At 42.0% G+C, this 22270-nt stretch overlaps 2 protein-coding genes across 3 annotated transcripts in view; one reads left to right on the top strand and one right to left on the bottom strand.

Moving 5' to 3' along the window:
- The window catches only part of pak5 (p21 protein (Cdc42/Rac)-activated kinase 5), a 70434-nt gene extending 61172 nt beyond the window's left edge, over positions 1-9262 (bottom strand). The window contains exon 1 of one of the 2 annotated variants that reach the window (XM_083898968.1): positions 9137-9262. The gene's annotated coding sequence lies outside the window, so the exon portion shown is untranslated. The remainder of the gene's footprint in view (positions 1-9136) is intronic. The other variant, XM_083898969.1, reaches the window with a different exon arrangement.
- LOC310934722 (uncharacterized protein) lies at positions 8811-21155 on the top strand (the record flags this gene model as incomplete). The annotated part of the gene is made up of 5 exons (XM_083898517.1): positions 8811-8910; positions 16562-17409; positions 17503-17591; positions 18070-18241; positions 20366-21155. 5 exons carry the CDS (start codon positions 8811-8813, stop codon positions 20522-20524), a joined length of 1368 nt encoding a protein of 455 aa, XP_083754643.1. The 3' UTR covers positions 20525-21155.
- Positions 21156-22270: the final 1115 nt, after the last annotated feature.

Raw genomic sequence — 22270 nt, forward strand, 5'->3', positions numbered from 1 at the left:
GCTGGCAACATGAAGGAAAGTGTGTAGGAAGAAATCAGATGAGAATAACTTGTACTTGTCATGTTTTGATAAAGCGTATAGAACTCTCCCAGGGGAGAAATTTCAACAAATAAGACATCATTTATGGGGATTTTTTCCCCCTGCACTGAATCCTGATTACAGACATACACATGTGCTGCAATTAAAATGTTTTATGATCTCTATAAAGTGATTTATCCACAGTCGATTCACCGGAGCACTGTTCAAATACATCAACCACATTAAAACATCATAAAAAACACTGAAGTGATCACTGTGGAACAATAACCATGTTTACACAGCCAGAGCAATAAATACTGTCTCACAATTCATTTCAGAAATGGCTGTCTTTGTCCACTATCTTTTTTTTTGACACTTCATATGAAACGAGGTGCAGCGTGCAAGACTTGGACCCATCTGGACGCCTGCAGCTTTTAAGAGAGAGGCTGAGAGAACTGCTAGGATTAACAGAAGAAGTGAGTAATTATAGTGAAGGACCTCAACAGCGTTTTTGCTGTGCATAAGACCGACTGCTGCCTTTCCTACTTCAGGTGATGAGTTTTGTTAATGATGGTTGGTTCTGCGACCTTTAATTTTTAACAGGACTTTAACAAAACCGCAGGAACGGTGTCTTAAAAGCAGCAGTGAAAACCACCCTCGCAATTTAACTGAGTTGATATAGAGTGAAAAACGGGGGGCTGAAAATTAGAGATATGAGAAAGGCTGTTGCCAGATTTTGTGTTCAATTTATTCATTAATTCATTCATTGTCTACCACTTTATCTTCCACATGGAGCAAATCCCAGTTGACATAGGGCGAAAGACGGGGTACAAACAGGACAGGTCATCAGTCCAAGACAAACAACCATTCACTCTCACATTTATGTATGCAATTAACCTCTGTGTGTTTTTGAACTGTGACAGGAAACTGTAGAAAACTCAAGCACAAATGAGGAGAACATGCAAACTCAATAAAGCCAGGCCTGCGGTCAGACAGGGTTTCTGTAAGTCATCAGCTAGCCACTACACCACCACCAAGTGGTTTAATTTATATATTTAAAGGTGCATTATGTAGGCCATAAAATCCTCCTAATATGTCACAGAGACGCAGGAATAATATTCATATAACAAACTGAACTCACCAACAACAACAGTACAGACAAAACATTTGCATTAAAAAAAATATTTTGCAGACTGCAAATCATGTTTATGTTTTGAAATCATGTTTTGGCATGTGGCGCCACCTACCGCCGTCTACCAATCATTGCAGTCAGTAAAGTCTCAGCTGCCGAGCAACCACAGGTTGCCAGTTACGTCAGAAAACGAAACCTAAAAGACCTCGGTATTTTGAATTTGAATGTAGTAACTGTTTTTGGCCACATTCTTACATATGGCACCTTTAAATTTGAGTTCCGCTTTATCCACACCATGAGGGTCGCAAGGGGGAATTGTGCCAATCTCAGCTGACATAGGTCAAAAGGACGGGTACAACCTGGACAGTTCGCCAGTCCATCACAGGGACACATAGAGCCATTCACTCTCAAGGCCATATTATACTTCTACAACTGCGTAATGCGTTATCCAACTGCGTAACTGCAATTTCCCGGTCGATCAGTAGGGGTCGCTACGCAAGGTGAAGAGAGAAAGACTGTTGTTGTTGCAGCTGAATAACATTGAAACACAGATACTTGATGTGATGTGAAAAAAGACTGAGGTGGTATGTATGTCCACTAAATGTACCGAGACTGATGGCAGGCAAATTTAACAGTCTTATTGGACCGATTAGGGAGGAAGAAAACCCACTTTAGGTACTTCCGAATGTCAGCTGGCTAAATTGGACTTCTACGCCATGTGCTACCTCATATTAATCATCAGGGCACCCACCGCATGCCCGTTGATGCCACCCAGAGACTGGCTGAGGACCAATCGCAGCCCTTGCCGTCTCCGTTGTCCCTTGACGGAGTGACGGACACTTATATAAATAAATATAAAATATAAATATAAAATATTTACTGCAGCCGGAGACGGCAGAGAGACACCCCGACAGGCTCTCCAGCGACGGAGAGGGCTCTCCGTAACCGACGTAGAGCACTTTACGCAGGAGTATAAATTGGGCTTCACGCTAACACCTATGGACAATTTAGAGTGTCCAATTTACCAAATCCTCATATTGCATGTTTTTGGACTGTGGGGGGAAACTGGAGGACCCAGAGAAAACCCACGCACACACAGGGAGAACATGCAAACTCCATGCAGAAATGTTCAGACCAGGTCGTGAACCCAGGTCTTCTTGGTGAAAAGGCAAGAGTGCTAACCACTACATAAACCGAGTGGCCATTTATCAATTTCCTTAAATAAAATGAATTGTCATTTTACTAATATATTCCTGCAATCCTGCAATATGATGAATTTTTTTTTTTAAAGTTGTAGGAAAGTGCTCCATGTCTGCCGCTATATTCCTTAAATCCCTGTCCCAGAAGGGAAGGACTGGCACTTAAAGAGAAAGGTTCATGGTTTCAGTATAAAGTGGACCATAAGGACAAAGCATATACAAGAGCAAAAGCACAAACATTAAGGGAAACACACTCGGCGGCACCCAGGAAAAGCAATAAATACCTAAACATATAAATAGATTACACACGTGCAACAAGAATAGCTACAGCACCAGAAGTGCTCTGGGAGTCTAAAGGAAGTAATATGTGTCGCACACAGTAGATAAAGGTATGTACTTGAATAAAGGCTTGACATTTTTTCAGATGTTAAGTACTCATTTATGTTTGTAGTGCAGCTTCTGAGATGACCCACTGCAATGTATATACAGTATAGACGTGGGCAGAGAAGTGAGATCTAAAGCTCTTTGGTAATTCAGCACTGGCTCAGTTGTCTGTAGCATTTTTGACATATAATTGCGTTTATAAGATAGAATTTGCTCTCAGATAGTTGTTGTTTGTCAAGGTAAAACTGAATAAATGACATTTTATTGCACAGTTTACATACAGCGCTGCTTATGAAGACATTATAAATTCCTTCATTTTAATAAAATAAATGTTTAAAAACAGTCAGGGTACACTATAATAAATGTACTGTAGCTTTACTTTCTATTGAAGATTCAAAACCAGGAGAATCTTCCACTTTACTCACTGTCAAACTCTGGGGGAAGGTGAAGACACAGCAGCGTTTGAAGGCTGCACAATCTTAACACCTATCGCTTTAATAGCAATTAAACTGGTATTAAGCTCCAATAGGTGAGTGCAGCAAGTGCATACAAACACGTTTACAACAGACTTATGTCTCTACTAGAGAATCATTTATTGCCAACATATATGAAATACGCTGAGACCACCACACACACACACACACTTTCACAAAAGTAGTGCGACTCCCTCAGCCTAGGGCGAGGCTGACAGAGCTGGAAGGGCCATTGCTGTGTTGGGCAGCAGCAGCGGCAGATGCGGCACTCGAGGAGCCCGAGGGCATCTGTGGGCATTCAAGCTTCACTGGGCCTCTTCATCAGTGCCCGTTGATGTCTTGGCCCCATGACCAGTGACACACACACACACACACACACACACACACATGCAGACACATGTCCAACACAGAGCTTGTCAGGCTTTTTTTTCCAGGCCTGGACAAGAGGAGGATTTGAAAAGAAGTAGAACAGCCTCATTGAGTGGAGACACACACGAGCTAAAGCGAGCAAAGTGAAATGGATGTGTGTCTTCTACCAAGTCTGAGCAAGTAACTAGGTCAACTCACTGTGTGTGTGTGTGTGTGTGCACGCCTGCTCTTACGGTCATGACTTCACTCATACGAATGCGAACTCCCATTTTGAAGCATGGAGAGTCGCTATTTTGGCCGACGCCATGTTGACATTTTGAACATGGGCTTCACCTTCACGCCATACTTCATCATCAATTCTCCTCTAAATGTACACCCAGGACAGATCGCCAGTCCATCACAGGGACACATCTCACACTCGCAGTCAGTTCAGAGTGTCCAATTTACCTCAAATAGACTCTACCAGTGGAGTCTATTATGTAGCTTCCTGGTTGGTTATGACTTTGGGGAGGAAAAGGGAAGATTACATAATTGATATATATGTATATATAAAATCTATGATGCTCTCAGAGCTGGTGCTATTCCAGCACACTGGCACAGCTCAAATATAACCACAACCATGACCGGGCTCCTACATGTCAGACGGCATCAAATGTTGTGCAGATGCACTTTGATTTCATTTCTGCAGGTTATTTTTTTTTTAACGACTTATAATAATAATAATAATAATAATAATATCAGATTTACAGTTCAACTGTCATTTCACAGCAAACTGGATTCACAAACGACATTATGAACACATGACGCAACTCCTGTACCATAGACTAGTATTATATGAAGTGTCTTAGCCTGGAAAGACAGAGGTACACAGACACGGTTTCTGTCCTTATTCCCCTGAACTGCTCTTTCTCCTCTGTCATCATGTCTCCTTCATTCGCTCTGACTCTCTGTGACACTGACAGGCCAAGTCATGCAGAAAACACAAGGGATGCTTCTTTTTTCTTTGGGAGTATAATCCCAGGTCAGAAACAGAAAAATGCAATAATGTGGGACACAACGTCACCGACGTCTGAAGATGGCTCTCAGATAGACAGACTGAAAAGAGCAGAAGTGACAGAAAGAAATTAAGACTCCCGACACAGACAGATATTCAGTCTCACCTTCTACATTTCCTCTGCAATAAGATTATCCCCTTCATTGACTCTCTGGTTTCTGCCCTGCTCCTCCTTCTTTTCCCCTCATCTCTGTTCTCGGCTTCACCGTTTTATTTTCTGTATCCTGTACTTTACAAATATTCTTCTTTCATCCTCACCTACGGTTAAACCACCACCACGTCTACGCTGCAGTCCTTATCCTCATCTCCTGTGTAAATCTGCACTTCCTCATTGTTTCCACTTGTTTCTTATTTATTCCACCGTCTTCCTTCCCTCTCCTGGACCTTGTTTGCATGCTCCCCGGCTCTGCTCCTTGATTAGAAAGATCGACCATTGCAAGTCTGCCAGACACTCCTCGGCTGACCATTGACCAATGAGTCTTTTGAGAGGCTCCCATATAAATAGAAGCTTCAATTACAGATAACACATTCTCACTCATGCATATCAAACACTGTTTGACAACAGAGAAAGAGGGAGAGAAAGAGGTGGCACGTGAGGTCAGCGTTGAAGGTTGAGGAAGCGGCAACGTCGGAAAAGACGTGCATCGGCACCACATTCTTCTTCTTCTTCTACAGCCAAATTATTCAATGTATGACTCCCGCTGACTCTTACGTAACCATGACTTTGTGTGGCACAGGCTGCCTCCTCACAGACCCCGGGAGCAGACTAGTGCAGAGCCATCGGGACTAAAATAGTTGGTCATGTGTTCATTATCGTTATCCTTCCTTTATGTGCTCAGCCCGTATCCAGAAACAGTAAAGAGAAGAGAAGAGAAGCTTCGAGTGGGTGTGTAGGTGTTTGTGTGTGTTTGTGTGTGTGTGTGTGTGAGAGAGAGGAAGAGAGAGCAGAATACGAGGAGAATGAGGTTGTGGGATTGTGATAACTTCAAAGGTTATTTTTTTATTATTATTATTACTCCTGCAGGCTGAAGACATGCTCTGGCTTCCCTCAAGCTTTGATCATTATGTAAAGCTGTTGTGCTCGGTTGCTGGCACTGAATACATTACACAGCGGATAACCAGGGAGCATGCAAACAAGCGTTCACACACATTGACTCAGCTTCTTCTAAGTCCCCCCCCCCCCCCCCCCAATTTTAAAATAAAATGAGCTCTAGGGCTGCAAAAATTAATCGATTGGCATCTATTTTGATAATTGATTCATCCATTTCGCTTAATAATTAGAAATTAAATGAATACATGTAGGGGTTAGCACTCTCGCTTTTGCAATAAGAAGACCTGGGTCCACGACCCGGGGTTCACCACCCAGGGTTCACGACCCAGTCAGAACAAGGACCTTGGTTATGGTTAGCTAGTTTGCGTGTTCTCCCTGTGTGTGCATGGGTTTTCTCTGGGTTCTACGGTTTCCTCCCCCAGTCTAAAGACATGCAGATTTGGGGATTAGGCAAAATTGGACCCTCTAAATTGACCATATGTTTGCAATGGTTGTCTCTATATGTGGCCCTGTGATGGACTGGCGATCTGTCCAAGGTTTAGCCCGCCTTTCTAAAGGAAGGAGGGAAAGGAAATCATCTTTATTGTCATTATACAATCGAAATTGCGAAGTCAAACGGAGGCTGTAGTGACCAAAAACCCACACAGACACATGGAACTCCACATAGAAAGGTCCCAGACCAGGAATGGAACCCAGCACCCCAGTGATAACCACGACTAACCACTGCGCCGCCATGCCGCTTTCACCCTATGTCAGCTGAGATTGGCACAGCATGTGGAGGATGAAGCGGTAGAAGATGAACGAACAAATAATTGTTTTGTTAATTGATGACGAGTCAACGATCAAATATGTCATTAGCTGCAGCCCAAATCTGCACCAAAGATACAAATGTTATAAGCATCAATGATAGTCCACCACTCAGACACAGGAGGAACAGTGGGTACATGGTCTACTCGTCATACAGAGGAAACTGATAAAAAATAATGATGTCATCAATGTTATGTCAGCAACTCTATTGAAAAAAAACTGCAATATAACACTGGAGAAGTCGTGTTTAAAGGATATGGTTGTGATACAGTACAGCTGGGATTTACAGGGAGCTGCTTCTGAGATGCAATATGTAGGGTCTACCTTTATTTGGCACCAGTCTGGATATCATGGCATCATCTGCGGGATCAATTCTTTACCATTAATTTTTAATCAGACTCTCACAAGCACCCTACTGTAACCCTACATTTACAACCAAGAGTGCCACTTTAATTTGTGACCGAGAGCAAAGGGCTTTACTTTTATAGCATTGATCACAGCCGCGCTGTTGTTATCAGAACAGAGTTCAGCAGGTGAGCGCCAGCTTAAACCTCCTGAAGTCAATTTATCCACACAACCATTGTATGTTTCCTGATTTAAGCTATAGCATAGCAATGGCCTTTTAATCAGTTTTCTTTGAAAATGCCATACACGGCATCCATCCATACATCTTCTTCCGCTTTATCCTCCACGTGAGGGTCGTAGGGGGGAGCTGGAGCCAATCTCATGTGACATAGGGCCATCACAGGGCCACCATACAGAGACAAACAACCATTCACGCTCACAGCTACAGTCAATTTAGAGCGTCCAATTAACCTAATTAACCTTAATGCCTACCGTGCATGTATTTGGACTGTGAGGGAGCTGTAGTACCTGGAGAGAACCCATGCACACACAGGGAACACATGCAAACTCCACACAGAAAGTCAAACTAAGAGCTAGCCACTGTACCACTGTGTGATCCCATACACTGTAGGTATTGACAGTTGCTATTGTTTGGAGGGCTGCAACTAATGATTGTCTTCATAGTCCAGTCATCTGGGGATAAAATGCCACAAATATGTTCTGGCAGGTCCAGACCAAAACGACTAACTGCTCCTTTAATTGATTCGACAAATGTCAAGTGCTGAAAAACGACCGCAGACATCATTATCTAGCCAATTGTTAAAGGTTAGTTTGTACAAAAAAAGCCCATCACCCTTTTCTGAATCACATGACGACAACGTCAAAGAACCAGCGAGTTTGTGTCACATCATTCAAAGAAAAGAAGCTACAGCCACTTATTGTGACTTGGTATCACCAACGATCAGGACAGAAAAAGAGGTGAGCTTCTACTAATTCCATGACATTTGAATAAATATGACCATGGACGAATGAGAATCTACACACGTGTCACAGAATGACAACACATTTTTCTACAGTTACTGAGCCACTGACAGGTCTGACACCAGGGAGCACTGTGCTCCATCATGGTCTAGGACAGGACTTGCTCCTCCTGGCAGCCTTAGAGCTTTTTTTTGTGCTACATGTTATCATTAGCCCTATTAATAGAGTGTTGTTGTGAGGGCGATTAGGAGCTTAGAAGGGGGGAACCCCGGCTCACGGCCACCACTTTTAATTTTCCTTCTACACGTTCTAATCCAAAAAGCCACGTTGAACTTGAAAACGAGCCATATGTTCCTGGCCTTAAATGGCCAGTGCACACACACACACACACACACACACACACACGTCTCTCTATACTCGTGAGGACATTCATACACATAATACGCATGCTTAATCTTAACAAAGTTGTGAGAACCAGTTGAAATGTCCTCACAATGTCAAAATGATGATGTAGTTGAACTCATATTTGAGCTTCTGCCTCATGAGGACCAGGTTTTGGTCTCCACGAGGACTACTGTTTCTGACAAGGTCAATGTTTATGCCAGAAAAGGTCCTCAAGAGGTAATAAATACATGCACACACACACACACACTGAGTCTGGTTGGCTGCAAGCAAAAAAAAAACAAAAAACATGCAGTGTGAATACATGTCTTGCACTGTCATCATCACTGACATACAGTGGAGCACTGCTGCAGCAAATTGAGATGCTGTGACAGTGGGGAAATAAAGACATTATAGCAACAAGAGAGATCCAAGTCCCTCAACTCAAGCACCGGGCATCATCCACGCACTGAGACCCCACTGTCGCTACGTTATCAGCCCACAGCCATCCACAAACAATCCCTCCTGATTTAAGCAACAGTGACAGCCTCCAAGGAAACCGTGGCACAAACACAGGCCTGCACAGTCTACACGGGAGCATGCATAAGGTGTGATCATGCCCACCCAGTTCAATACCAAGGACAGCGGTCGACGCACGGAGGGGAGCCTGACAGCCATGACAACACATGATGACTTATTTTGTGCAAAGACGCATCGTAAGCAGCGGCGCTAACCTGCCCTGAATGACACTGCTGTTTTTTTCCACTGCAAGGCTACAACCCGCAGACACAAACTACAGCCTTGCAAAAAAAAAATCGCCTTTCCACAGCGGCTTCTTTCCCTCCTGCAAGAAGCAGCAGCAGCGGCAGCGGCAGCTGCTTCATTTCTAACCATTTCCGCCGCGTCAAAGCGCATATGTCGCATCAAATGCTCCGGACCTACCTGCTTGTGCTGGGGGTCGAGGAGCTCACATGTCCCGCCGCTTGTGTGGGTCTGTGACTGAGGATAGTGTTATTATGGTGGGCACCGTTAAGTGTCTGCCAGCGCCATGTTATTACCACAGTGAGTGGACGACTGTGCGGTGGTGTGCGCTACATCCGGGCTGTTGGAGAGAGCGAATGAGCGCAGAGCGGAGAGGGCGGAGAGGAGAGGAGAGGAGAGGAGGAGGAGAGAGGAGGAGAGAGGGGGAGAGCACCTGTGACAGCCAGCAGCGGCAGAGAGGACGACTTCCACTCACATCCTTCACATCCACCCACACCTGCACACAACCTGGGAACCACCTCCAACTAACTGTATATATATATATATATGAGAGTTCATGTACAGGTGCTTATTATGGAGGAGGATACCTGACATATCAATAAATAAATACATAAATACATAAATAAATAAATACATAGTTAATTAATTAATTAAATGAATAAATGAATGAATTTTTTACATGTATTTATTTATTCCTGTATTAATTTATTGATTGATTGATTGATTGATTGATATGTCAGGTCTCGTCCTCCATACTTATTCCTAGTGTGAGAAATATTGGATAATGCTACATTTGCTACAATGCTGCATAACTATATTTCTTTCACAAGAGACGCTGACGTCTTTAAACACATTCAAAGGTCATGAAAAAAACCATGTTTTTATTTTTACGTCATCAATAGTCTCGTCTCTGTAACTACAGTTGTACTATATATGATGCTGATGATGACCAGGACTCCCTGGAAGAAGAGATAGTGTGTCTCAATAGGACCTTCCTGGCTAAATAAAGGATGATTTGATTTATTATAATGCCACGATTACAAAACATAATTGTACGTACTTGCAATACAATCTCTGTACATTTTGAGTATATATGAAATTTGTAGAACTTACCAGAGCTTCAAAATGGACATTGACTGCTGATTTCCCACACAGCTCATTCCACGTCATAAGTTCTTGGTTAGATCATCACTTGAACCCAATCTTATCAAAAGAAATAGAGAAGGAAATATAGAAACTGCTGCTGTGATCATGGTAATTATGGTAGAAAAAAAGGCCTATTACACCAGGTTTATTCAACACATTCTTCAATAAACTGTTGCTTCAGATAAAAACCGAGTCATGCCGCTTTTTATCTTGTGCTACTAAAGAGTGTGTGTAACTTAAGTGTTTTTGAAGTGAAGCCAGACACAGACGACTCTCCAGCCCCAGAGCTCAGTGGAAACACAGACAGTGGGTCAGCTTCTGCCCTCTCTGACATTACCGTCCTCATTAACATCCCCTCCTCTCTGTGTCTGACGTGCCATTTGTAGCACAGGGTCTGGCTCTTACCCCCGACTACGGCGAGTGAATGTTAAAAGTCAATTTCTCCCACTGCTGCTGCAGAAGAGTCCTTATGTCTGACTGTTTGGTTTAGTGTGTGTGTGTGGGGGGGGGGGGAGATGACAGAGGAGGCAGAGTCATTATTATTATACCAGTTCTAGCTCTTCTGTGTTGTTAAACACAGGTGGTGTCGTAACATGTCCTCCGACTCAAGCCTTCACCATTTTGCCAGTTACTTCTGCAGTTGGAAAGTTCATCAAATCAGAAGTGCATTTCTCCTCCAACTATACTATATATATATATATATATATATAGATGTTTCCATATTGACACACTCTTCCAAACCAGATCTATTTCCTGCCCCAGTGATTTGTCTTCTTGTGATGATGCTGCTCGTACCTCCTCTGTCTCCCATGCTGCCTCCCTGTCACCCATAAATCCTCATGGGAAATGCGTGAGCGCAGACTACTACAAGCATCGGAAACGCCCCCTTCTGCTCAGGACTACACACTTATTATGGGCTTTAATGACAGCCACATCTGTCCTGCACACACAGTATATATTATGTGTATTAAAGATGGTGTCTAGATCAGGATAGTACGTGGAAGGACCGATAAAGCTTCTGTATATGTGCTTTGCATATTGCTTGAAAATAAAATCCATATTTTCACATTTTACCTCTCACTTTTCTGGGGGGAAACACTCTTGAGTTACAGACTGAGTGCATATACAAATGACACCTGACCCCCAAATATATCACTTGACTATCAATTAGTCGCTGGAATATGGAAAAGTTTTGCAATTTTCTTAAAAGCTTCGGGGGAGAGTGAAAACATCCACTTTTCATTTTGGCAAATTTGGTTTGCTGGCAGACGTCAACACGCAGTCCAAACGAATCCAAATCAATCAATGGCGACGATCAATATTTAAGGACATAAAAGGGATATATTAAAAGAAAAGAGTATACATAAAGAATGAGTGACGAAATAAAGCAGCATCAGCACAAAAATATATACAAAATCACACAATGCTTTTGAGATGCAGTAAGATTAGACACTGACATGTAGAATAAAAGTCCTTCCTGGTAAAGAAGATGTTGTGTAATTGAAAGTATTTGTATTAAGGCAATTAGATAAAGTATAATCTGGGTTTAAAGTCCATGAGGCACATGTGCAGATTGGATACTTTGCACACAAATTCTGTTTTCTTTCATGGAACATGAACCAAATCATTTCAACACTGTTGTGACAGTTATTACCCCCATCTAGTGGCGGATTGTGGTAGTGCCGTACCTTAATATTATGAATCCAACAGTAACTTGTCTAAATTGCTGCTGTTTATGTTTGACACACAATCCAAAAATATCTATATCATCCTTTGTGATATTACATTGACCTCTCGAGCTCCACATGTGATGATGACTTTAATACACAGAGAGAGAAACACACACACAGAGAGAGAGAGAGGGATACTCCTGCTAAAGTGTGCTGCTGTCCCCATGGCAACTGCAGCAATATTATTTTCTTTGAAACTATCAACCACACACTCTTACACACGCTCTTTGATTTTATCTCCCGTGTTCTCTCACTCTTTGAAAGCCCTAAATGCGTCTTTAGAGGGGAGTTTTTTCCACTGCTGAGTTGTCAAACATCCACAGGTTATTTAAAGACACTATATCATGGGGAATTACCCCCTCTTTTTATTGGGTTAACCACCAGAAATGTCACCTATTTGGGGGGATTACCTGTTTCTTTATTCTTTTACCATCCTATAAATTTGTCTTTAATTTTCAGGGAAAGTGTGAAAAAGGCGGGATAATGAGAAGATGGGGAGATAAGGAGGTTGCCGCTTACGAGTGTTGGAACAGGGCCCAGAGCTTATCAGAGGCTAATGCAGCCACTGTTGCTTCAGAAGAATCCTCTGCCAGAATACTCTCTTCTGCCTAACAGCAGCACATCTCACGGTTGTCTCGTCTTTCCTCAGCTCTCCCATTGGTGGGAACTTCAGAAGGAGATCTGCTGCAAGTGACATCACAAGTCCCTCGGCCAGCTGACAGCATATGTCATGACCACATGGTAAACGTCCCCTCAAATGAGGCTACATGCATGTATGTGGACCTTTTTATTACGTTGTTTACTGGGGTCAAATTGCAGGTACAAGGTCTTGACAGTCCAAACACGCAGGGAAATAAACATGAACCAAATGAACAGGATTGTTTCTCGGTAACAATAGGCACTCTAATCAAAGTCTCAAAGATCCTGACAAGGAAGATTTATTTTGGTGTTTTTTGTTTTGGAAAGATCAATCTCATTAGTCATTTTGTTAATGGTTTAAACAAATATAAATGCTCGTCCCATTGTTGTTCAGGCATTTTGTCCCCAGGGTGAAGTTTGAGCTTCTGCTGAGTTCTGTTTATCTAGAAAATGTCCTTGAGACACAGTTTGTGCTGATCTAGGTTCTTGTAAGCAGAAATAAAAGTTTCTCCAGGTGGTCTAAGGTTTTTTTTGGCCACATGAGGGCAGCAAAAACAAACATCAAACACAGAAAAGACACTTTATCGCCCTTTTTTTCCCATGGACCCAGCCTGCACAGATGGAGACCATGCCCTCTGACCTCATAAGGTTCCATTTTGAAAGGTATTTGTATAGTATTTCCTTGTCAAATTTTATTTTTTACCTTTTAAGAGGCCCATAGCATCAATTCTCAATAAAATAAGTGTGTAATACTGCTCCAAAAATGCATTTAAGTTTTCCACTCAGTCCACTTGCATTTTCCACTCAGTTAATTTGAAGAAACTTACCGAGTAAAACTATTAAACACCTTTAAGAGTGTTTGGGTTATTAAAATCAACATATTAAACATGATTAGTCTTTAAATGTTTATGATTGACAGAGGGGGACCTTTGTGTGCAATGGAAATGCTTTCAGTGAACGAAAGAGGACATTTAGAAATTGCATGACTGAAATGTCCCTCCTGCTTCTGCATTTTACTGTATTGGAATAATATAAATACAATGGACGAAGAAGTGGAGAAAAACACACATAAATGTGTTTTCTCTTTTTAGCAACTCTTTGAAAATGCAGTTAAATGTTGTGTTACGTGTCGATGTCTGAGCACACCACTGCCTTTAATAATAATAAACAGTTGCCCATGCAAACATCCAGAAAACAAACACATTTACTCACTTTCTGATCATTAGCTTGTTCCTGATTTCCCTCATATGATAGGCACAGCACCCCCCGCGACCCTCTGGTGGAGGATAAAAGCGGTAGATAATGGATGGATGGATGGATATTTACAGTCTTTTTCTACTTTGTCTCTCACCACTGCTGCAAAGAAGCTGATGAAGGCAAAGAGAGCAAGTATTAAAAGTTTGCCTTGTAACAGCTTGTAGGAGATCTCATCATACCAGATGCTCAGTTGAACAGATTCGATTACTGCTACTTAAACTAAAACACTCACAGAGAGAACAGGAGGCTTCCATTTCCCAAACTGTCTCGTGTGTGTGTGTGTGTGTGTGTGCATTCTGTTTGTGTGGAATTTAATAATTGAATTATCATCCATTTATGTGGATTGTGTCATATCACATTTCTCAGTGCAACAACCGTGTGTTTAACAGAATATTATCCACATGTTAACTGAAAATGCAGGGCTTTCCACACACACATTCCAAACTTTAATACAGTGATTATGTTTCTTTTTAATTGAGTAAATGATCCTTATACTTAATTATTTATATGGAATGATGACAGCCTGGTCGGCAACCATATCCCCAACACACTACTTCCCTGGATCTCCCCGTTTACAGATAAACACAAAGATCCAACAGGAAATGCGGAAAGGAGCTGAATTCTTTGAGGATTATTATCTCCGCATTCTGAGATACTTTCTGCAATTTCTGACATTTTCAGCTCAGGTGACGGCTGATCTAATAATGGTGTGAGGACAATCACTGCAATTGTGTGACTCCACATAATATGTGACTGTTATTTGTTGTGAAGTCGCTGCCGTGGAGATTTATGTCATTTGACAGTGACTAAGTCGCTCCATTTTGTTTAACAGATGTGAACCAGTATTCGAACAGGTTGGAGGAGATCGAGATGTATCATGCAGAGATGAATCTGAAATCTGAAGTGTGAATTAACCTGGGGGTGAACTCTGCGGTGTGTATGAGTGGGAGTCACAGCGGTGGACCCTGACTCCTCTGTCTCTCTGCTGTAATCGTGTTACTATAGTGAAGAACCAGACTGAACCGAAATGTGAAACAGTCCCATGACTTTTCAACAGTGAAGTGAGCCATTAACACAAGAACAGATCATTGTGCTGTCGGTGGATAGTTTGGGTATAAAAAATGGGAAAGTCATCCCCCACCATCATCATCATCATCATCATCGTCAACATCACCCTCACTACCATTCCCCTCTCTCTTTCTCATCACTGTCACACATTGCTCACTTATGGAGGAATGTTGAGTCTGTGGATAATAAAGGCCTGTTTTATATGAAAAATGCCCAGAATAACTTATTATGGTTTGACACTATAGAAACAAAACACTTGCCTTAACTTGTCTTAGAGATTTCACATGAATTCATACCTATCGCTATAAATTTGCTTATTTATCTATTTACCTCAATCCCCAGTTTCTCTATTTTCACCCCGTGGAGGCAGGGATTGTTCTCTCTACTGTCATACCTCTGATATGGTATTGTTTTTATTATATATATGCAAAAGAAACAAAGTTAAAGTAAATGAACTATAACTAAGTCTAACTTCCTTTAATTTGTTTTAAAGACCAGCGTAACTTTCCCACGTTATGTTTAAACTCCTGAGGAAAATGTCAAAGAGATAACATGGATCCAACCAAACCAAATCTGAAAAAAAAAATCTATGGAACATTTTAAGTGAGAGGGTAACTTATCGCTCACCACGTATATGGCACGTCGCGGTGACGTGTCAGGGTGATGTCCTCCTGATGAAGTGAGGAGTGACTGGACGGTGAGGGAGCGTCTGGGTCTATAAAAGACAGCATCTTTGTGTTGGACAGATTCACCTAAACTACACCACAGCCTGCAGCCTGCTCCTCTGTGCATCTGAGGACAGAAAGACAAGACAAGGTAAATTCTGCTCTTCATTTTAACCGTGGCAGCTCATACGCATAACCAGATAATAGTTTAGATTTCTGAGCATCAGATACAAAAATTTGACATTTGTATTGTCTGGACTGAGGTCATGCTACAATGCAACAGTAAACAAATGTATGATACAATAATATCCTAATACATTGTATAATTATAACTCTGAATGCATAGATTATTGGTGTTCATGTTGTGCAACTGATTTGGTCAAAAAATTAAGCTTCTGAAAAGTCCTAAACTTTAAAAACTAAATAAAAACGGTGCATAATTAAATGTCATCATGGTGCTACCTTATGCATTTGCTCTATACGACTAAATTATGAAGTAATGACTTAAAAAATGATCTGTTAAGTTCTTATATTTAAATCCACGGAGCAGAATGTGCAGTCACAAGAATCATTGTGATTGCACATTCCTCTATAACTGCACATATGACTGAGAGCCATTGTGTCATCATGTTTCTCTCACAGGGTTTTCTGTTGCCATCATTCTATTAGTCCACACCATGGCATCCACTAACCTTTACTAAAAAATATATATAGTATGTGGAGAGACAATCATCTACCCTAAAAATGTGTGCAATACCCTGTTGACCCCCTGGATAACTATTCTGTCAGTGTCTATAGAATTAAAAATACATCTTAAATAGTTAAATAATTAAATATTTTGATGTCCCATAATGTGGCATTTCCATTTTCTTTCATCTTGTGACTCAAATCCATGTTTGTTTTCTGTCTTTCTGCTGTGTTTTGAGTGTCTTGACAATAAAGAATAAAAAAAAAAAGATGTCAAATAAACTGGGTTTTGATCTTGTTCTGACAGGCAGCATGAATGTAAGTATCTCATCATATCCTCAGATCTCTACACTGGTAAGACTGACACAAATTATTGCCGCTACTCTCGCCTCTGCATTTTTGCATCTAAATAGAAAATGTTTCAATCCTTGCTTATGTTTGCAACTGCAAGTTGGTGTCCTCCATCCTTTCCACACTGTCTCTTCCCCGGATCTCTGTCCTTGCCCCTGACCCCACTCTCCCATCTTCCTCCCCCTCTCCTCCTCCCTCTCCCTCTCAGCCCTCTGATCCTCTCTGTGGCAGCTGCCCGTCCACTGGTTCTGCCCCACAGACTAACAGCCTTTGGCCCGGCCTGACACCATCTGCGACTTCATTCCCCGCGTGGCCAGGACAGCCCACCCAGCCTGCACCGTGCTGGACTGGCCAGCCAAACACACCGTGCTGGACTGGCCAGCCAAACACACCGTGCTGGCCTGGGACACAACCAGCTCCCGTCTCTGTTCCTGCACCAGTTTCATATCCAGCCTCAAGCCAAGTTATATCACCAGCTCCTGTACCAACCACTATCATCACCACAGCTCCAGCTCCAGCTCCAGCTCCAGCTCCCTTTCCAGCTCCAGTTCCAGCTGCCTTTCCAGTTCCAGTGTCAGCTCCAGTGCAGCCCTGCGGCCCTTGCTGGTCAGGCACCCAGTACCAGCCTACACAGCTCCCAGCTCCAATTCAAGCTCAGATCCCTGCTCAAGTCCCTGCTCCAACTCTAGTCCCAGTCCAAGTCCCATTCCAGGCCCCTACTCTTGCTCCTGTTCCTCTTCCTACTCCTGCTCCTGTTCCCGCTCCTCGTCCTGCTTCCACCGTCAATCCACACGTTCCAGGATGGCCTATCCTCCCCAGTTGGACTGGTTGGCCAGGCCAGCCTGGTTGGCCTGGACAGAATCCATACACGATGCCTACACACTGGATTCCACCCACATCTGGGCCTCTAGTAAGCAAGAAATCAAATTTATCTTACGCAGTTTTTGGTTGTCAGGTTGTTTTATAAATCTTCCCTAACACTTTTGCTTCTCTTTTTTTTTAGAGCGTGCCGTACAACTTGAACCTGGCCCGTGGAGTGTATGACAAGATGATGATGACCATCTTGGGCCATGTGAAACCTAACGCTAAAATGTACGTTTATTTATGTATACAGTACATACCTGTATAATTCTGTTAACCTTCACTCACTGGCCACGTCTTTAGGTATTATGTGTAAACAATAAGTGTTTGATGGTGTGCTGCTGTAACCCTTCATACCCTGACTGTAACTAGTGGTTATTCAAGTTACATTAGCCTTTTTTCATTGTTGTGCTTGAAAAATCCTAGTCGATCAGCAATTTCTGAAATACCCAGACCCGCCCATTGTACACCAACAATGCCACATTCAAAGTCACTTAAAGTCAGTCTTCACCATTCTTGACCATGTGTTTGTGCCAATTTGACATTTGTGTTAATAAGCAGTTGGACAGGTGTACCTAAAGAAGTGGCCATGAGTGTCTATCTTTGATTTTCTCTATGATTTATTATCTCAAGTTGTTTCAATTCAGTTAAATATGAAGTGCATATCTCCATCCAATGTCAGTTCAAGTCAAACTTTGGTGTCTCACAGGTTCACAGTGAACTTTCTGAGAGGCAATGACATTGCCTTTCATATCAACCCTCGCTTCAGTGAGGGGGGTAAGCAGGTGATGGTTCGTAACCACAAACTGGGTGAGCGCTGGGGGCCGGAGGAGAGAGAGATGAAGGGACCCTTCCCCTTTGGTCTCGGCAGCCCTTTTGAGGTGAGACTCAAACAGAGGAACCACAGAGTGGATTCAGTAACTGAGCTTGAGGATGCCGTGTGTAGCACTTTAACAACATTAACCCATTACCACATGCATTCACCTGCAGTTTGCTTTTCTACTTCATATTTTATTGACAGAAGCTGCTAATTATTTTAACCACGGCTAGACTTGTTGTGTTGTGATATCTGTACAAAATGTTACAAAATTCTCCATATGGTGCGTTTAACTGACTCCAAGTCACTTTCTCATGGCTAATGTCAGGCTAACCTTTGGAAAAGTTGGAAAGGGTTGGAAAGTCGTTTGTGCAAGGGAGCCCTAGATAAGGGAGTTGCTGTACTGCAGGGAGGCTCCTGGAGGTCAGTGAGGGTCTCGTTTTGCTCAATAACATCAATAACACTTAGGCTTTACAGGCTTCGCCAGGTGGTGTCTTCATGTCCATGTTTACATACGACTTTACTTACAACCGTATCCGCTTCAGTGTGCTCTGGTACCACACCTTAAAGCTGGAGAGGACAATGTGACCAGCCATGGCAAAACTGGGAATAAGTATCCTGAGGTGCATTTTGAGTTATTTACAGATTATGAAAGTGTGATCTCTAAGCTTTCCATCAATGTCACACACGTGGAAATTGGATAATATTTAAACAAGATGTGGCCATTTGAATGTAGGCACTCCTCAAACTGAATCCAAATTGTGTGAGCTACAGTGCTACACAGAACAATACATATACAATACATTAAAAAAAAACCATAATAACATGAAAATTATATCGGATTAATTTTAAATTAATTTTTGGATTTTATATCCTGGCCATGCATACATTAATCGTTGCATTTGTCTGTTTCAAAGATGTCAGGCTCAAAATGTTCACACACACAAGACCTACAACACACAAGACCTACCCCTATCTCAACTTGAGAGCCCTGAAAAAACTATTGTAATAGTTTGAACAACGTTTATCAATAACAGGTCTAGGGACCGCAATGGTTCTATAAAGAGGTCCCAGGGGGTTCCAAGATAAAAATAAAATGATATATGAATACAAATTTCCTAAAAATTGAAACGACGTTAATGAAAACTCACCCCATAAGAAGATAGAAGGTTAATAAGAGGTTCGGGCTGCTGACATCATGTCGTCATCTCCGACGTAACTACTGTGTCTGTTCCTCAAGGTGTCCAGTTATTATCATGCCCTGCACTCTTTCAGCTGCTAAATAATCCATCTGTTTGTTGTACATAAGCTCTGGAGAAAGTTTTCTACGATGAAGTCTGCTAACTTTTATGCTAACGCATTAGCATAACGTTCGCTAGCTTAAATGCTAGTGCTAACGCGTCCGCTCCCATAGCAGAAGTGAGATCGGTGTCCGCATGACCGGAAGTCTCTGTCTTCGTTAAGATGTACAGCAATGATTTAGTTCTTCTGCGTTTTCCATCTTCATTCAACGGTGAACACACACCGCAGCTTCTGAAGCACAGCAACAGTGAGGAGCAGGCTGCAGATAAGTAGCCATGTGTTTCCTCTGTGGAGCAGCTGATTGGTCGAAAAAACAACAGAAGCACTGGAATGTGATAATCATTCACAGATCATTCATTCACACATATCAAACAACCCTAATTCAAATAGAAAGTTGATGTTTTTTAGTACAATACTGTGATTTGAAGCATGTAGTGGCTTCTTCAAAACAAAAATAAAATTATTTGTTTACTGGTTTGCTGGGCGGACTTGTTGCTACTTTTGCCATCGAGGGTCACTGTTAAATATAAACAAATGTCTATTAATAATGCTGATTAATCCTGCCAGATATGGCTCTCTGTGATAGCATTACTTTTTGTAATGTCTGTGGACTGTCACTGTGGCACTTTGGGAGGTGGAAGAAGCACACCGCGCAAGTAAAGCGAAACAGCCTCATACAGAAGCAATCTGACTGAAAGCTTCCCAGCTTTAGTTGTAAATTTACCTTTCAGGTTTGTTGTGTTGAGGGGTTTGGTTAAAAAAACACTTTTTTAAAAACAAATCTGTGAGTGATACGTGTATTTTTTGTTATATTTGAGCACTGCCTGCATGATTGCTCCCAGACTATGTGGAAGTATGACATTGTTGATGATGTGCTCTGTTCCAGATGAAGATCATGTGCACTCAGGATGCGTTCCGAGTGGCAGTGAACAACATCCCACTGTTTGAGTTCCGCCACCGCATCAGGGAGCTCAACCAGATTGACAGAATCAACATCCTGCATGACGTCGTCCTCACCTTCGTCAACGTGGAGACACTCCCATAGGACGCACACATTTACTTTCATACAGACACCAACACACAAGACACACACGTGTGTACTAATGTGATGTAAATGCAGCAGAAAGGACATATAAATAAACACAGGCTATTAAATGAAGATTTATGGAGATACTAAAGCTTTCCCACTTTTATATCAGTGTGTAGTGACTTAAAACATAGGTTTTTATATCATTAAGTATTAATAATCACATTAGCTGAGCTCATTGTATAATCTGCCACAATAATTTTTTGCACAACTAACCATTTATTATCCTTTAAGCTTTCCATTAAGGAAATGCTACTGCTATTTATTGCTTACAATTTTTCCTTTCCTGTTACTACTACTAATGAAGAGTAAAACATGCATCACTATTGTCAGAAAACAATGGAGGGTTTAATGTGGCTGAGTTTTTCTGTTAACTGTAATTATTCTGGAATAAAACTGTCAGTCAGAGATAATGATGATGTCTCCACTGTCAAATGTCTCCACTGTGTTTACAGTTTCAGAGACAGAGAATTGGTCAAAATCTCTTTCAGGGAACTCTAAAAATCCAGCACTATAAAACCCTTCATAAATGTACAGGAGCTTTTAATCGAAAAGTAATAATAAGTGCATTAAAGTTACAGTTATTTTTACAATGAGATCGTGCTTGTTGTGGTTTGGTGATGTGCAAATAAAACATGAATTTAACATACTTCTACAGCTCGTTTTTGTGATTTTCGTGTGACTTCACTTTCCTAGTATTGTATAGTAGTATAGTATTGTTTGAAGATTATTCTTTTTTTTCATATCCTATCACACATATGAGTTATGGAGGTCTACTTACGTACAGTAACTTGTTTTTATGGTCAAAAATCTCCTAGTTGCTGCCAATGAGCCGATCGAAATCTCTCCTCACTGAAGCTCTCATCAGTCGCGTCGTTTCAGACTGAAATCTCACCCCCAGAAGAGAGAAGTGTTGTGATTGGCCAGCCAGCGAGAGCTTTCCCAACTCTCTTGTGATTGGCCAGGTACCTGGAAATGTCGCAATTAGCACACCAGCCCTCAGAAGCGCAGCTCCCCCTCTGGAACGGTGGATGCATTGCTACTCATTATCAAAACATTGTTTAAAGCTCACAGAGTGGTCCTGCTGCACATATATGTTAGTTATGGAGGTCTACTTACATACATTAACTTGTTTTTATGGTCAAAAACCTCCTAGTTGCTGTAAACGGGCCGATAGAAATCTCTATTTTCTCATGCTGTTCCTCAGCTGCGATATTTCAGACTGAACTTTCACACCCAGAAGACAGTGTGTTGTGATTGGCCAGCCAGCATAGAGCCTTCCCAACTGTCTTGTGATTGGCCAATACCCGGAAGTGACATAATCAGCACACCCTAAAAATAGCTTTGTCACGACTCCCCGCCGCAGTCCCTTTTATGACTTTGACCCGGAGTCAGACCCAGAGTCAGAAGACACTGTCGCTCGTGAAACACCTCCACAACGGACGTTATTCTTCTTCTGCAGTTCAATGTACGCAACCGGACGTGCCCGGACTAGTGCCCAGAGCAGGATGATCTGCTGTTCCGGAGAACCGGTGTTTACATAACAAGACCGGGTTTTTTCAGCGATCTCACTGAGCCCGAGATTATAATAAAACACAGCGTTTCGCTGAACTGTTTGTTTCGAAACTTTTAGGGTTACATAAATGAGGTAATGGCGCAGACCAAAAAACAGCGTTAATTGGAACTTCCGCTCTATGGGAGCTT

The sequence above is a fragment of the Microchirus variegatus genome (genome assembly GCF_963457635.1).
Source record: "Microchirus variegatus genome assembly, chromosome: 12".
In the NCBI taxonomy this organism is placed as follows: domain Eukaryota; kingdom Metazoa; phylum Chordata; class Actinopteri; order Pleuronectiformes; family Soleidae; genus Microchirus; species Microchirus variegatus.